This window comes from Tyto alba, unplaced genomic scaffold (genome assembly GCF_018691265.1).
Source record: "Tyto alba isolate M040663 unplaced genomic scaffold, T.alba_DEE_v4.0 Super-Scaffold_8, whole genome shotgun sequence".
Taxonomy (NCBI): domain Eukaryota; kingdom Metazoa; phylum Chordata; class Aves; order Strigiformes; family Tytonidae; genus Tyto; species Tyto alba.
The window spans coordinates 18,044,662-18,062,067 of NW_024881329.1; the positions used below are offsets into that span (position 1 = coordinate 18,044,662).

The window sequence follows — 17,406 nt, forward strand, 5'->3', positions numbered from 1 at the left end:
AAACTTACTTTTGAAGAAAAGTATTTATAATACATTTCAATCTTCCAACTCTATTTTGTGAAATCTCACTGAATGCCAAAATCCAGCAACTACGATGGAGCTCGCACATGATTAGAGTTCACCTTTAGTCTTAAGTATTTTATATTTTCAGAACTGAACCCTAAAGCATCTATCAAAATTAATACTTAAAAACATCGTTAGAGGTGAAGCTTCAATTAAATAATCAGTATTACCAGCACTTATTAAATAGCTAATAAGACATATGCTAATAAACTCAACTCCTGTTTAATGAGGAAAGAAATTTAGTAATATTAGATAGTTCTCTTCCCATAGAAAGCATGATGAAGCACAAACTTAGTTTCAAGATTACTTAAACTTTAGACACATCAGTCATTATTTTAGGACCAACTTACATAGAGTTTTACACACCAACTAACATAAAATCAATATATATGTATATATTTCACAGGTTAGTGCCACTACTAAATGTACAGTTAAATACACACACAAAACAGAAGGGTAGCTGGAGATAGTGGTGCACCGAAATATATAGAACTAACAGCACTTGCAACCGTGTCAGCTATTTTGCTTCTCAGGTGTATGTTTTTCCCTACTTATCAGTCTGATAAACACTTCCCACCCCAAACTACTTAGAGTCATTAAGCCCTTGTGTCAAGGTCTAGGACTGTGTCTACATGTACTACTAAGCATCTGTACTTTTTAACAATATTGCAATATGTTTTGGGGGAGTGGGGACCTGAGGACATCCATTCCTAAGAATAGCATCTTCTATCCTGCAGCATAGAAGGCATCCTCAGGAGATGAGCTCTGATGCAGAGTATCTATGATGCTGAGCACTAAGCTGCTCAGCAGGAATAGCATTTTCCCACTCTGTTAAACTACTTCAAAAGAATAAATAAGAAAAGACAAAAATTGGGGATTACCTACTTTTAATTGAAGAGCAAGAATGCATGAGCCTTCTAAAGATCATTTCCACCTTCTTGTTTTTCTATGAGCTCTACCATTCTCCACATTAAACAAGACATTTGCAAGAATATAAAAACCTTCCTCTTTCAACTGTCCATCTTCTGCCCAGAAAACAGGTAATACCTCACCATGTCAGCAGTATACATCATGAAAATTACATTCTTTTATGATGAAAGAATTAAACAAAATGAGTAAGAATAATACAAAGATTTCAAATGTCCATTCAAAACTAAACTACACCCTTAAAACTTGCTTTATAAAGATGAAGCAAGAATGAGAGAACAAACAAAAGTTCGCCTGATTTACCTGTTTTCCTAATTAGCAATTAGGAATTTCAATTTCTTTCAATTGCCTTGCAGTGCACCCTTCAAATAAAGCATGCCCTCTCAAAACTCCTGCCAGTAACTTTGGGTACTGCTACATCTCTATAAGATTTTTCACTTTATTTTCTTATTTGAGAAATCAAAAAAAAGCAGAAGGAAAAAAAAAAAGTGATTTTGTGTCCTTTTACCTGTAAAAATGATGTCTGGATGTTTAGTAACTAGTTAAAAATGGCTGAATAATTATAAAGCTTGATTGTGTCATTTCAGAGGTTAAATGCCGCTCGTGAACTATTTAAGAAGATAGAAGCAAAGAAGGGGTCTCGGTTCCCTGCTGTTTTCACTAGAAAGAACAAAGCTCAGAAGAAATCGAAGAAAGCTGAGTGTGTGGTGATCACAAGGATGGTGGGAGGAAGGTCCAGAACTGCCCCAGAGCTACAGAAACCTTGATCATTTAAATAAAAAAATAAAATTAATCTTTACTTCACATCCCTATACTGTTGAACAGAAATGTCTGAAGATGCAGAGTTTTAAGTGTTTAAAATTAGACTAGATACTGAGACATTATCACCAAAGAACAGCAACATTGCAAGTCCCTTTTCCAGCCAAGGGAGTTCCTTATCTCGAGACTCACTGTTTCACTTTCTAGCCAGATTTTCCTTCTGTCTGTGAGCATTATTTTATCAGCAGTGAACAGCCTACACCTAGGATCATAACAGTACTTACCAGTAAACAGAAAAATTTGAAGGATAATATATATCTATTCCAATTTTGCCTTGTACTTCTCCTCTGATTTCATCTAAGCTTTTCTTACTGAAGCACTGATCAGTGCTCTTGCCTACAATTTGCCCTCTGTTTTCTGGGGCAAGCACTTAGCAAAAATCACCATTCTTTCTATTACATTTTAAACATCCTCTGGTTCTTAAAAATAAATAAACCCTGGCATTGTTTCTTCTCGTAGTCTTTTGTTCACTGCATGCCAACTGTATCTTGTCTTTGGATGATAAAATCTTAGCAAGATAGATCTGTGATTTTTTGAAAGTGCCTTGGAAGATTCCTGTATATATATACACACATATATATATGCATGTATATATACATATATGCATTTCCTCTCAACTAGTGGCCCGCTAAGGCTTCAAAGTCTTATATGAGTCCAAACCAAAGCATAGGTTTTATCCTGGCAAATGAAAGGAAAAGCATAATCTATAGGGTTTTACAGTAAAAGATACAACTGTTCTGTTTATTTGTTATGTGTTGACTAACAAATGTTAATATAACATTAAAAAATAGCTTTTTAACTTATCTGAGAGACAAACCATTTAGAATGGAAATAATAGCTGCAATTCAAAAAGGTTTTTTTCTTAATTTTTTCATTATAAATCTTTTATCATGGAGTTTAATTCTGATGTCCAATAAATAATGTCATGAATATTCCTGTCCTTTCTCCTGCTTCATTTCAATTTGTTAAATTTGAATAGTAAAGGATTGGCTTGCATCCCTAAGTTTATGGGGTGAACTAAATGTCTGAAGCACACAAACATACTAAAAAGGTAGAAAGGTATCTGAAAGTGATGACTTCAGGTGGAAATGTTAATACCATAGACATTTACCTAGTTAGGGGACACAAATCTTTCCCTACTGCAGCTTTGCTGTCTATGTTCAATCAGGTAAACTGCACTCATACTACAAAAGCATCATGGAAAGGATTAATTGGTTTTAAGTGCTTTATAATTGCCACCAGTTTATTACTGAAAAGTAGAGGGTGCTTTCTAGCTCCTGCTTTTCAATAATTGCTGTGTTATTGGACAGCTGACTCAGGCAGTAGTTCTATGCAGTATCAATTGATGGGACTCCTGTCCTTTCCATTAAGCATTGATCATTTTTCCAAGTAAGTTTGCTTACAGAAAAGCCTTAAAAACTAACAAATAACTTTAAAAAAAAAAAAAAAAAAACAAAAAAAACCAAACCCACAATGCTTTTCCCTTTCAGTCCAAAATGCAGCCATGCCAAGCTTTGTGCCAGTACAACTGCAGAGCAGAAATAGGGAGTGGGAAAAAAAAATTATAATTGACAAAGAAAATACTGTTGCAGAAAATTTGCACCCAAAAAGGATGTGATTATGCAGATAACACTGTACAAGATGAAGAGATTGCTATAAACTTTTCGGTTCACTTAGCAACTGATAAAGTGATGTTTCCTTCTTTTACATAGCCATATAAAAGCATCTGTAAGCGAGTCTGCACTAACTTCAACTTAATTTAAAACTTTACAGAAATGTTGGGTTATTGTTGTTCTTAGGTATTTTCCATCTGACAAGTTCCATGGTGCAGACTTGCTAAAAGCATAAAACCCCTTCCTTTCCCTTCCCTCCTGCTGATATACTTCAGCAAAGACAGATTCATGGCACAAAGCATGTCTCTGTGGGTAACATTAAACTAGTGCATGATACGTGTATAAGACATCTATAAGCATAAAGTAATGACTATAGCTTCCTGTGATTTTTGTATAATTGTAGCTGAACCTTTGGCTACAAAAAAGCCCTAAAACAATACACTGAAGTCCCTTTTGTTTGTAAATCATCTACAAAATTATCTTGACTTTTCCATCCATGTTTAATATTTGTGAACTGTAGCCTGAATTGAGTTAAGAAAGTTGCTGGGCATCTTTCACTTCAAATCAGAAAGCAGAACCAAATTTCCAAACTCAGTTCCAAATACAAACATGCTTTTATAAATAATGTAGTCCAGCTCCATTACCATTTAAAATTCAATACATTTGGTGAGTTCAAAATTAGAAACATTTACTCAGGTTTGTCTATTTTGCCTGTAGACAAATAACCTATTCCTGACTTGAAAAATAAGACTATCAATATTGATGTGGCGTTCTTCCTCTTAGCTAAAGAAACGCACTCTGGGATATTGATGGTCTGAGTAAGCACAGTCCTGGCACAGCGAGTTTCAAAGCCCAACACTGGAGGCACAACCTTTAAAACCACTGCCACAGAAAATCTGTTGCAACAATGCTGACCAGTCCCTTCCAACTCTACCCTGCAGGCACAAAACAGCCGGTGGAAAATATTTAAGAACAAAACATCTGGAGACAGAAAGACACAGAAAGAGCTGTGGGAAGAAAGAGGGTGTGATGCCCTTAACAGAACTTCTCTCTGTGAGCTCTGCGACCATATTGGAGGCCACTTAAGATACTGGTCAGGTCTGGGGCTTCCTACTTAGAGCTGATTGTGCCCAAGATGAAATGTCAGAGAGAAAATGATCTTCATTTGAAGAAATTATACCTTAAAAGCCTTACCTCACTACTCTGGGTTAACAGTTCGTAAGGCAAGGTGAGACCCCAGAGTTTCCCTGTCTATACTGATCTAATAATAAAATTAGCAGAGCTTTCTTGCAAAGGAGGTATTCCACTTACATGGCTTGCACTACTGAATAAAATTGGCAACTGGTAGGTAATGTAATAACCGACTGGGTTTTTTAATGAATCAAAGTAACATACTGCTTCTACTAGGATCAGTTACTGTCATCAAGTAGCATGTTATCAAGTCGTTTTCTCACCATCAAGCACTGGCGGATCTTTTAAGCAAGCTGGGAAAAGCCCCTTTCCATTCTCTTTTGTTGCAGGCAGGTATGGAAACAAAAAAAGTGACATAATTTAAGTACAGAATATGGATTATCTAACAGCTATTTAGGTATCATTTTCCTGATCACCTCCATCACTGCCATTACTTTGTAGCTGCTCTATCATCTTCCTTAAATTAATATGAATTTGATCTCAAGTAAGTGGGGAACATTTCAAAGAGTTTTCAGCCTCTGTTGTCGAGAATTTTATCTGAATCTTTAAAAATAGGAGGGGAAAAAACACCTTGCGTCATTTAGTACAGGAGAATACAGAAGAAAAAGATGACTTATCAACACATTCACAATATGCATAGATGTAAGACTTGCCTTGCTTTAGGTCAGCTGTTTTAAAACAATGGTTTTAAAGTCTTAGGTTATGCTAAATGAAATGAGTTAAATGAAATATGACACTTTATTTAATCCTGATAATATCCAGAATGATTTTAACAGAAGTTGTGTTTTGATATAAATAATATCTGTACAGATGCATCACAGAATCCTGACTAAACAGAATTTCAGAAAAAAATGGATGTAAAATTAAAATAAAAGCTAAAACCTATTGTTACTATAATTTAAGATATTTCTAGAAAGAGCAGAGATCAAGTATATTTAATCATAGGATCGTAAGATATTAAGAAGCACCTTGAATCAAAAAAAAAAAAAAAAAAAGAACTATTAGTATAGGGAAGAGTTGTTACTATGAAAATATATTTTCTTTATGAAATTTCAAATGCTCCAGAATTCCAGAAGGTGAAAACTAAGGATTTTTGCCTACTAGCAATCAATGAGATATGCAAATTGGTTAAATCTTAAACTACTTGACCCCAGACTTTGATGGGTTGAAAAAAATGTATTGCATGTGTGGTTTCCACAAGAACAACTAGGAATCAAAAAACTAAGTATTATTTCTAGATTGTTAGCACAGTGCATAACAAGGCTGATCAAATTCTGCTGCGGGCTGAAATATTCTGTCTTGAACCAGTAATTGGGCTTAAATTCCTTGTGAGGCCATAGCACTTTATAAATCATTCACTTTATACCTTTATCTTTCTCACCCTTCTGAAATAATTTGTAACATTAGACATTTTTGGTATCTGTGTATGCTCTCAGGCTTTAAAAGTTGCTTCCTCATGTTAGACGGACTGTGATTTTCAACAGAAAATGTGAACGCATCACTGGAAGTAAAAGGGAAGACACTATAATGGTAACTCCGTTCTTTTTGAGACACTCCTCAGAGTTTGTGCTTTTTCATCATGTAGGGTTTGATAGACATTTTTTTGAGGAAAAAAATGCAGAAAGAATCAGAAAAACTCCACACTTGCATGTCAGATTTCACACATCAGCAATCCCAGATGCATTTCAAATGTTGAGTCTCCTAACATGTAAGTTTAATTTTATATTGCTGTGCAATTTATTTTTGGCCTATTTCAATGCTTTAGGGAATTGTGTTGCTCCTTTTTAGCTGATTGGAATTATTTCTAAGTGGCTCTCAGCAAGCACGAAAATCAGAGTGAAAGGGATGAAGTGCATGTCAGCTGGAGAGCTGAGACAGTAAAATATTATGAATTAAAAATTACTTATTCAGACATAAAGATGCAGACAGGCTTAGATTCTTTACAAGCTCTAGACCTAGGCTTGTATTTTTTTTTCTTCTGAAGAATTTTGTAATGTTTTTGCTTTATGCTGCTCTCAAAAACTGGATAGATTATGAAATTATTATCACAGAATACTTTATTTTACTTTTTCTTGAAACCAAACTCATATCACTAGCAAAGGAAAACCACTGTAATCTGAGAGAGAGAAGCTGATCAGCAAAATGAGTTGGCAGACTCAGTCTTCCAAAGAATTTTTGACAAATACTACTATTATAGTAAGAAACCTCTATTGCACCTTGGTCAGAAGACCAAGACTGAAAGAATGCAAGGTCTTCGTAGGCACCCTTGGTCAGAGAGAACACACATTATCAGGTGGTGTGGGGAACATATGACTCCATCCTATAGCTAGCCCACAGACAAAAACAGCTCTCAAGTTACTTCTCCTTCCAAAATAGCATTATTATTGAGTGATGATTCATTTAGAAGTCTTTTCTCAAACTGCTGTTTATCATTACTGAGAACACAAATGCTTTTCTCTGAAAAGCTAAAGTGCAGAAATTTGCTGAGGTTCATTCTTTCAATTTCCATTACTTGAGACAAAAAGTGGAGTTGATTTACATCCTCAGCTACAGAGAGTTGTCAAAATTAGTTGAATATTACTGCACCAACCTCCTATGTCAGCTGGGGTTTGTGGACTGGCTTGCACCTCTGATCTAGTTCTTTGTATTGAGTTTTTTGTTCCAGTATGAAGTAATTTTCCCACTGTTTCATGGAAAGGAATGCATTTTATGCAAAAATATGGTATGTATCATATTCCCGGTCTTTCTAAGCCATGAAACAGAACACGGTATCTTTGTGGATGATCACTGTGCTGAGTTTTGTCATCTATTCAATTTTTTAATTACAAACTTGTATATTGGAAACATACTCTGTGGCAAAGAATCACTTACTGAAAGATGAAACTTTCAGAACCATGTGTGCCATGAGGTTTGTTGTGCAAAATATAGAAGCAAGGCAGAAAAGAGTATTTCAGAGGTCAGAGATTCGGACAGTATCCTTCAAGGCAGGGGGACTACCTGAATATTATTTGACCCGCCAGTTTGATCTCTGGGTACAGGGTTTGAGAGCTGGACAGTGTTCTCAAACAGGTGCAGATAAACTTCAATAAACACATTTGTTTGACTGGATGTCCCACATTTAGGACCTTGGCTGGTATTACAAAGATACAATATTAATCTCTTGAGCTTTCTACCCATTTTCAAATGGCTGAATTTGTATCTGTATCATACCACTTTTTACGATGATAACCCCATTTAACATGTGAGGCAATCTTGCACTTTCAATTTTTTTTTTTTCTTTAATTTGGATTATATTCTTTGTGCCATATTAAGTCCGGCCATTGCCAGCACTGTTGAATGAGAGCACATTTCCAAGCTATCAGATTTCTTAGCTCTTTATACCACTGACATAAGAATGTTTGTGATTAACTTTCTTAACAAAAATGTCTTTCCCTTCTTATATGTATAAATTATTTCTGTACTGTCTCCATTTAGTCCTTCCAGCTGCAGTAATGTTTTGTTCTTAACTGCTGCTGTTCATGCCAAACAGTTTAAGTTGCATGACCTTCTATTCAAGGTGGAATCATGTGGAAGGAGAGTTTATCAAAACCTATTATCAAAAACCTCAAGGTGTTCATCTGGTCAGATGGCATCTCTTATTTGCAGGCTCTTCTGTCTCATCGAAACCCTCTTTCTTCCAGTGGTTTTCAAAATGATTTAGTTTATAGAATTTTTCAGAGTTTTAATAATCTCTACAATGTTTCTATCTATTTTAACAGCTGTCTTTCTAGTTAAATAACTAACCAGAACTGATCCTAACAAAACAGGAAACAGTTTTTTAAAAAACATTTTGTTAATTTGGATTATTTATAAAAGGTAAGTAATTAAGGGAAGAGGCTGAATGAAAAGGATTTTTTGCTTTCTGTTTTCTTCTTTCAGTGCTGACCTTTACATGCATAATTATATGTGATTAGGGAGTTCTTTTACAGTTGATTATGTTCTGGCTATCTATTATGTCCAAAAAGCAAATTTGGTAAACCAAGACTCCTGTCCTTCTAGAAGGACCAGAACTACAAGTCACAAATTCCAGTTTTACGTAAGCTCAAGAACTAGTATCTGGATGCAGACTGAGCAAATCCTCACCAGAGACTTTAAACACATCTTAATCTATTCATCTATGTAAATGTAACCGCTGACTGCCACAATCAGGTGACCCTAAACTTACAGGCAGGAGGAGGGTGATGGCTGTATCCAAGTGCCCCCCGCCTGGTGTAGCTAGCTGAGGGACACAGCAAGGCCCCTGTTGCAGTCCTTGGATGCACATGCAAGCTGTGTTCTGCGTGCGTGTCAGGGTGGGATGGGTGGATGTTTTGTCCTTTTCTATTCAGGAAAGAAATCCATATATGTGAACATGTGCTTCATCATGTCCTCTGGGCTTGATGATTTGGGGACAGGGACCTCCAGGCTCAGCACATCACATTTCTGTTCCACACTGGGATGCGATGGGGTGCACACACACACACAGAGATCAAATTTCTGTGGCACGGTTTAGTGTTCATCTGCCTCACAAAGTACACCCACTAATGGCACTGCTTTGTAATATACCTACCACATCACTACCCTGACATGCTTAAAAAGGAGTGTCAAAATTTATTTTTCTGGCAGCCATCCTTCTCATTAAAGGCTTCTCATTAACAGGTCATGTTTGAAATCAACTGTAAGCTACATAAGAGCATAAGCTGAGGAAATTAAGTTTTTTAGAACTTCAGGCAGCCTACATATCCATATAGGACACAGTCAAGGCTGCAACTTGTGCTCTGGAGTCCAGGTAACCATCCATCCTGGTTCACTGTTAGTGGGTCCCTGGCACAACTTCCACTTTTGCCAACTATTACTCTTCCAAACAGTACCCAGCTATATTTCAGTGGACAAAAAATGTTGGTGACTGTTCTGAAAGGCTTGATGTGGCAGGCAAGGCGAAGAAAACTTTCAGCTACAGTATGTGCCAAGCCACTTGTCCGTAGAGGACAAAACAGCTACCAGCTACTCGAATAGATGTCAGCTCTTCAATTCACAGTAAGGCAACTTCCTTTTTTGCAAGAAAGCAAATCAATTTTCTAGCAGTCTGGCTGACTAGATTGTCTGGGAAGGTGTTATACTAATTATAAAAAGGGATGGTGGAAATGAAGAACAAATCTGTTTTTATCGAATGCACAAGGTGCTAAAAACTAAGAATGTGGAATAAAGAAAATTCTATGCTTCAGAAGTAGCAGTCTGTGTAACAAAGTTTTCATTTTATTAACACAATTTTGACTTGTTTGGTAACTTCTGAAATCTAGAGGGAATGTTGGATAAAGATTGCTGCAATTTTTGCTTATAACATCTGTGAATGATTACATAGGTAAAAAGAAACAGGCAAGGGAACTCTACTACTACTGGATAATTTGTCATTATATTACAGATTGCTGGAAACTAAGGAGTAAACTATACTGAAGGTTTAATTACAGACATTTTGAAAGAGAAATCCCAGTCTAGATGCTAGGCAGTGTCTGCTCAGAGCACCAGTGACACTAGAGGTCAGCATGGGTGCATCTACACGAGCATTTTAGTCTGGGCCAGGAACCTGCTTTGTAAGTGCTGGCTGCTCTGCTGCAGCCCACAGCACTGGGCAGACCTCAGAGTTTGCAAATTGGATTCTTTCATGGAAAAATGACCTCTTGAACAACTGCTAATGGTCATTCAAGCCACATTCCTGGACAAGATCTAGTTTAAAATAAACTCCCAGGACTTGTATGGCAACTACAACTACCAATAAGGTGTACCCCAAGGCCACAGGATATAGAAAGGCATGGAGGATGCTACTGAATGAAAAATCATCCCAAAGATGGTATTAAAGGTGAACATGGAACTCAGTGAAAGGTACACTGAGGAGACCAAGGGTTGAAAGATGGCAAGAATTACTAAAAGACATGCCAATTCTGCCTTCACTTCAGTATCATTTGTAAAATCTAAGAGTTCTTCAGGCACATTAGGGAGAAAGGAATACTAAACAGTAAAGACATAATGTAGTTAACTTCTAGCTTGAAAACAAATACTTTACCTCAGTTATGAGCAATACCTATATAATCTATACCTCTGAATTCTAATGGACATGGAATATAGTATCACAAATCTAATAGAAAGTATTTTTGTAGTGAATCTCTCAAGTCAGAGTAATACCCTATGATGGAAGAAAAGCAAAAGGAAATATGTAAACTTAAGCAGGAGAAGAAAACTGTATCCTCCATTGGTGGGGCAGCTGATGCTACAGACGATAGATTCTTCTGTACTTCTTTTCCCATTGGAAGTTATTAGATAGGAATGCTTATTATTTTAAGAAGGATAATGAATTTTAAGGGGAGAATAAATTGGTAAAATGAAAGGCCTCACTTTTTTTTATAGGTAGAAAAATTAAACAAAGCTATGTCACACAGTGTATTCTCAGTGGATGCAAGCTACTGCTGCCAGAGATCCAAGATGGCCTGTGATTCTCTGCAGCACCAACAGTGCTTAGCTAATAAATCCTGTGAAGATGTCTATTAACCCAATGTAGTGACTCATATTTGCATAGATTCAGTTAACTTGGATTTTATATGAATCAATCTTCTCCTGCACAGAACTTTCTTTAATCTACCCAGAACACTTTAGCAAAAAAACACTGTATATTTTCACATATTTTGGAATATAAAGAAATTTAAGAATGGAATTGGTTCATGACTGAATAACATAGGAAAACTGTCAATACAGAAATAATAAATATATAACATCTGTATTCTATGTTTGTACAGGGAAAAAATGGGATGTATCAATTTAATCTGAAGGAATACTTTCAGTCTAAGAATAATTCTGGAGAATGTTAAAAACTGGCTACTAAGGCGACACTTTTTAAACTGAGATGTTACAATGGGTTTGTGTCTAAGAATTTTTTAAAAGCAGGCAGAAGAATTTAGCAGACCACTGACAGTGATTTTCTTTGTCATAGTTCTTTTTTCATTAGATCTCAAAATGTCAAGGAAACTTCTTCAGACTGAAAGGCAGCGGGTCCTCTGCCAGTACTATTAAAGGCCAAATGAGACAACCTGGATAATTAAAAACCTATAAGCCCAGCATCAATCTTAGCAAAATAATGGAATAATTCCTACGAGTCTCAATTAATGAAGGTTTAAAGAAGGAATATAGAATTAATGGCAGCTGACATGATTTTTTTTTTATTTTTTGAAAATAGAATTTGCTAAGCTAGCATGGTATCTTTGATGAGATCACAGGAACCAGGTGCTGTTCTGTACTGCCTACTTCCAGAAAACAGTTGGGATGGCAATGAAGTTCCCTGAAAATTGAATTTGTTTTAGAAGTGAGACTATACATCAGTATGACACGAAACACCTGCCCGCCAGTTTTACTGGGCATGTAGTGTTTAATTGTGGTTTGTTTTTTCCAAGAACTATTCCTCTTTATTTCATTCATGGCATGCAAATGACAAGCTACTATGAAACGCAATTATTCAAACTTAATAGCAAAGAGAAGCTGTTTGAAGAAGTGTTCCTAAATCTCATTTATAGGAAAAACCTGTTACTGTGGTGCTGGTCTGAAAAAGGCTGAGCTTGAGATTCATTTCCTACACATTAACATGTTCTACTTTCTAAATCATTATCATAAGACCTTCTGCTGCTTTGCAAAGTCCATGATGCAAATTCTTGTAACTCACACAAGTTTGTGAGGTTTCTCAGCTGATGTTCTTTCAGTGATCCCAGTAGACCTAATTTAATTTCTAATCATTTCACCATGCTTAACACATTTTTCTAAATTACTTTTGCATTTGTACTCAGAGGGAGTACTGGCTGATTTTCCCTTATAAAGATCCCCTCTTTCATTTCCATTGTTTCCTATGCAAAGGGAATAAAGCTAACTGCACAGAGCAATTCAGTGATCAGCTGCTTTCAGTCCATACCATATTTCAATAATAATATGGCACATACTGTGGATTTCATATATTTCATACTCACAGCTCCAACCTCTATCGCATTACACAGAAAAGCACAGTACCTCATTCGTGCCTTCTGGGTGCAGGACATTTTTCAAGATAGCCCAGCAGAATATGTGAGTGCACAAGTTCAAAGGTATAGACAATGTGCCCATTTTGTGCTTGCTTAATTATATTTTCATCTTTTTTTGGCTAGAATAATGGTATATTTAAAGTCTTTAGCTATGTTAATATTATTATTCACACTATACTATAAGCAAATAGGAAAACAGTCAGAAAGACAATAGTATGCAATAGGTATAAATTACAGCAAATGCTCTGGTGTTTTTCCAGACACATGGCATAAATCTTCATAATCCCATGTCAGAAAATTTGTAAGATGTTTCTTTTTATATTCTGTTAACACTTCCAGCTTTGGTAATCCTTTTGCTATTGTCACAATTTTTTTCTTAATTTTCATTTTCCTTTGAATGATCAGTTTTGCTCAAAAACAATCTTGTCGTATATTAAAACAATCATGTCACATACTGAATTTACTTCCTATAGTATTTCTTGAAAGTATCTTTAAGAATGTGTGACAAACAAGTTTGGTTACCTTCTCTTCAAAACTAAATAAGAAGATGCAAAACCTCTTTCATATTTTAGAACTTCACTTACTACCCCTCCCCAGAATTTTCTTCAGATTTGGAGACAAATGCACAGCTCAAATTTAATGCAGAGTTGCCATGACAGACTCAAGAAAGGTGTTTGTGATGACTTACTTGTATAGACTGCATCTTTCTGAAGTCTTTCAGTCAAGTGACCACAAGGTTTTATGGAAGGATCCTCAGAACAGTTCACACATGGCTCTTCACCAGCTCACGTTGCACACTGACTGAATTTATTCATCTTCCATAATGTTTCCAACAAATGAAATAACACTAGAACTGCAACTTGTTATCCTCTTTTTCCATATTTGATAACTGCACTGCTCCCAAATTTACCAATTTCAATCTCAATCTTCCTCTTGTTTAATACTCCTCCTTCTTTAAATTCTGATTTGTTCTTAAGCCCTTGGAAGAACTACACAACAGTTCTCTATTCTCAGAGTCTAAATCCATTCTCTCCAAATATTAGATCTGGTTTTGCCTCCTTCTCTTTTTCTCTCTCAAAAGGGAAATAGAAAAGGAAGGATAAACTTTTCACACAGTTTAGTTAGTGTTAGAGTTTAGTTAGTTTAGTGTTAGTATTAGTGTTAGTTTAGTTTAGTTAGTGTTAAGAGTCCCTGATAATTCATTCCCTCATTCTTTTAAAGTTTTCATATTACAAAAGCTCACTTTCTGTCTCCTCTTCTGTTCATCCCTTAAACTCCATTTGACTTTACCACAGCTTCCATTACAACTGACAAAATTAAAATACTTATCAAATGCTATAAATAATTCCAAATGCTTGCTACTCTGAACTATTATCTTGTCCAGTGCATTCTATTCCATTCTATCATGTTTATACAGTGGGTATACATAAAAAAAGAAAAGTATACCTCTGCAGTTTATAACGACATACATAAAAGAATAATGTTTGTGAATGAATGATACAATGCATAAATTTTAGTGTACTGTCTATGCAACGCCAAAAGATCTGAATCAATACATCAGAGATCCAAAACACATCAATAGTTAATTTAAAATTGCATACACTCCTGGAGAACATTAATTATATTCTCAGAGCTCATTGATAATGAGCTTTTAATTAGAGAGGATGTCCTCATATCTTAATTCTTAAAAGCAGAGAAATTATGAGGTGGTAGGTAATTCTTAAAATAACATTCTTCAATGTACATTTCTTTAATTATACCAGAACTGTAAAGACACCTTGCTTAAAGTCACTTGTGTTTTACTTATAGCAATACAAATGTATGATAAAGGAGGATTCTATTTCCTTTGTCATCAGTTAAAACGTATATGGGACATCCCACCAGTGGATGCCTCCTCTAAAATTTAGGAAAAGGTCAGCAGAGGAAACTTCATTGCTGTGAACAAGAGCTAAATACTTTGCATGACTAACTCAGATTGGGAGATGACTGACCAGTTTTTCTTCCATTATTTAATTGTTTAATTAGCCATTCTCGCATACTGTAAGAAAATGAAACACAGTATAGTGCTTTACAAAATGTCTGCATTCAGGTCTGTGTAAGAGTGTTCGCAGAACTTCACAGCATAGTCCCTCATGAAAAAGGCTGTTTGCTTGGCCAACATCCAGTAAAATCTGATCAATAAACCCATCTTTATTTTTTAATTTGTCAGCCTAGCTTTATTTAATTCTCCAGTTTTCAGTAATACTCAAATGCACTGCTGCATAACACATTACCGTCCAGGCTGCCTCTCCGCTTGGACAGACACATCGCATTTGTCATTGTTAGGATTCAACAGGAACTTGATCTGATTACCTGGTTTGCTTTCATTTGGTTTACACTGAACTTCTTCAACACATTCTGCAGGAAACCATCCAATATGTCCCCGGGTGCTGCCTTCCCAGAATCCACCTTCACCAATGCTTAAAACTAAATAGATAAGAGACATAGGAAGCATTAGACCTTTTTTTTTACCTCTCATGTAAATACCAAGATTAATTACATAACACGTTCAGTAATAACTGAGTATCGTGTAGGTAAAAGCAAACATCATACAATAACTCAAATGGTGGTAGCCCCAAAATGGGCACCAAGTATCCTTTAAATATGATGCTCCCTCATCAGTCTTTGGAACCTCTTCCTGCATTTATTTTTGTCACAAGTTTCTTTGGCCCTCATCTAATTCTTTCCATTTTCAGTTCTCTCATTGCTGCTTTTATCAAAATGCATGGTCATACTAAGACCAGAAAAATTTGTCTTGCCCGTTCAAATTAAGCTGAAGTGCTGAACTCATTGTAAAACTGAATCCACATTGAAACTGGGCTTTAATAATACATATTTTGATATCTCATATGTTTTCTACTTCCTCAGAAAACATGTTATTTTATTTAGTGGGTAGCTCCAGAGATTTGTAATGTAGGTCGAGTAATATGATTTAATGGTTTGGGTACACAGTAAACACTTGAATATCCCATAGGTACAATACACAATGTAGGTGCCTTTTAAAACATGTCAATGATTTTTCTTGGTAGAAGATAGCAATAGGGAGGAGAAAGATTTATCAACAGGAGAAAAAGCTTTACCCTTTACTTCTAATTATCTTGATATGAATCCTAGGAGTCAATGAGGATTGTGACAAAAGACTGCAGAACAACAATGTATGTTTTTGCTAGTAAGCAACTGGAGACGAATTACAGTAATGAAAGGATCCTAAATACTTGCTAAGTATTATGTTTCAATTAATTTTATAGCAGTTCTTACAAATGTAAATGTACTATTAAAAAGATACTATACATTAATATTGGAACAAAGGTGATATTTTTAATAAAAACATGGTTATCTCTTCTAAATAGGTTGATTGGTAATCTAGCTCAGTCATACAACACAGGTCCTCAGAGTACATCTGTACTAAACACAGTATTCGGTGGAGAGGTCCCCAAGCTACCAAAAATAAGCCTGTGGAAGCCGAAGCAGCACAGGTCCATTAGCTGTGTGCTAACTCAGCCAGCCAAGCTGGCCCTGCTGAAAAATCAAGGCTAATTAACCCAAGCACATGTCTTTGCTAACATATGCACATGGTTTTCAAGACCTGGGATAACATCTCTGCAGGGTGTTTCAGTATGGTAGGGATATTAACTTGCTCAGAGCTACTTCGATGATCTCCAACACAAGCACACGCCATGCTGCTAAACCAGACCTTATCAGGCTTTAAAATCATAGTCCCTGACCCTGACTGCAATTGAACTCTATCAGTGGAATTGCTGTAACTCAATGGCATTGAATTTGAACTTCATTTGCACTACTATAGAATGAGATGAAAATCAAATCAATGTTAGGCCAAAAAAAAAATAATAAAAATCTTGGCAATACTAAAAAGGTGGCAAGAAGTCTGGTTTGACACACAAGGATCTGTAAAACTGCATTTGAAATTAAATGTTTACCTAGTTTTTAATTTATGCAATCCTAAGATATTTGTGGTATTACTCACAGGGTGTGGATATCTATTAACATAAATGTCTGACAGAAAAATGTTTTAAAATGTGTCAATTTTAAGTCTTTTAATGAGGTAAACTCAGAGATAGAGATTTCATGAACTGAATATTTAAACATCACTGTCAATAAGAAGTAGATATTGAGCATCAGAAAATAGATCCATTAGGGCAAGATCCTACAACTGGATAGGTCCAAAATGCAGTTTATCGAGCACCTTTCTGGCATATATGAGGAAACCTATACCTACCCAGGTAGTGATGGGACAATGAGGGAAGGCACTGACCTTTGAAGACACCAACAACTCTACAGTGACACTTGAGGTGCATAAAAAATTTTTAGCATGCCTTTTCATTTAGTTACCTAACTGATATTGTTAACATAAGCAGAAAACATTTAATCTCTATATTTAAATGCAAACAAAATGAAGAAACCAGATCTGTGCTTTAACTGTATTAATGAAATACATAATATATAAATGAAAATATCAATAAATTTGGAACATAATTAATGAAAAATACGTTGATAAATTCCAGTTGTTCTTGAAAATGTTTAAAACCTGTGCACATTAACACATAAAGTCAATCTGATAATTCAATGTTACATAAAAGCCTATTTATTCATCCAATATATATTGGATATTCATCAGCTTCCAATATATTTTTAACAATGTAACCTCAGTTACATAAGAATAG

At 35.6% G+C, this 17,406-nt stretch overlaps 1 protein-coding gene across 1 annotated transcript in view; it reads right to left on the reverse strand.

Annotated features, from left to right (window-relative positions):
• SHANK2 (SH3 and multiple ankyrin repeat domains 2) overlaps positions 1–17,406 on the reverse strand; it is a 323,086-nt gene that overhangs the window by 198,981 nt on the left and 106,699 nt on the right. Inside the window, exon 13 of the mRNA XM_033006803.2 lies at positions 15,038–15,151. Within this exon, the coding sequence (XP_032862694.1) occupies positions 15,038–15,151 (114 nt within the window). The remainder of the gene's footprint in view (positions 1–15,037; positions 15,152–17,406) is intronic.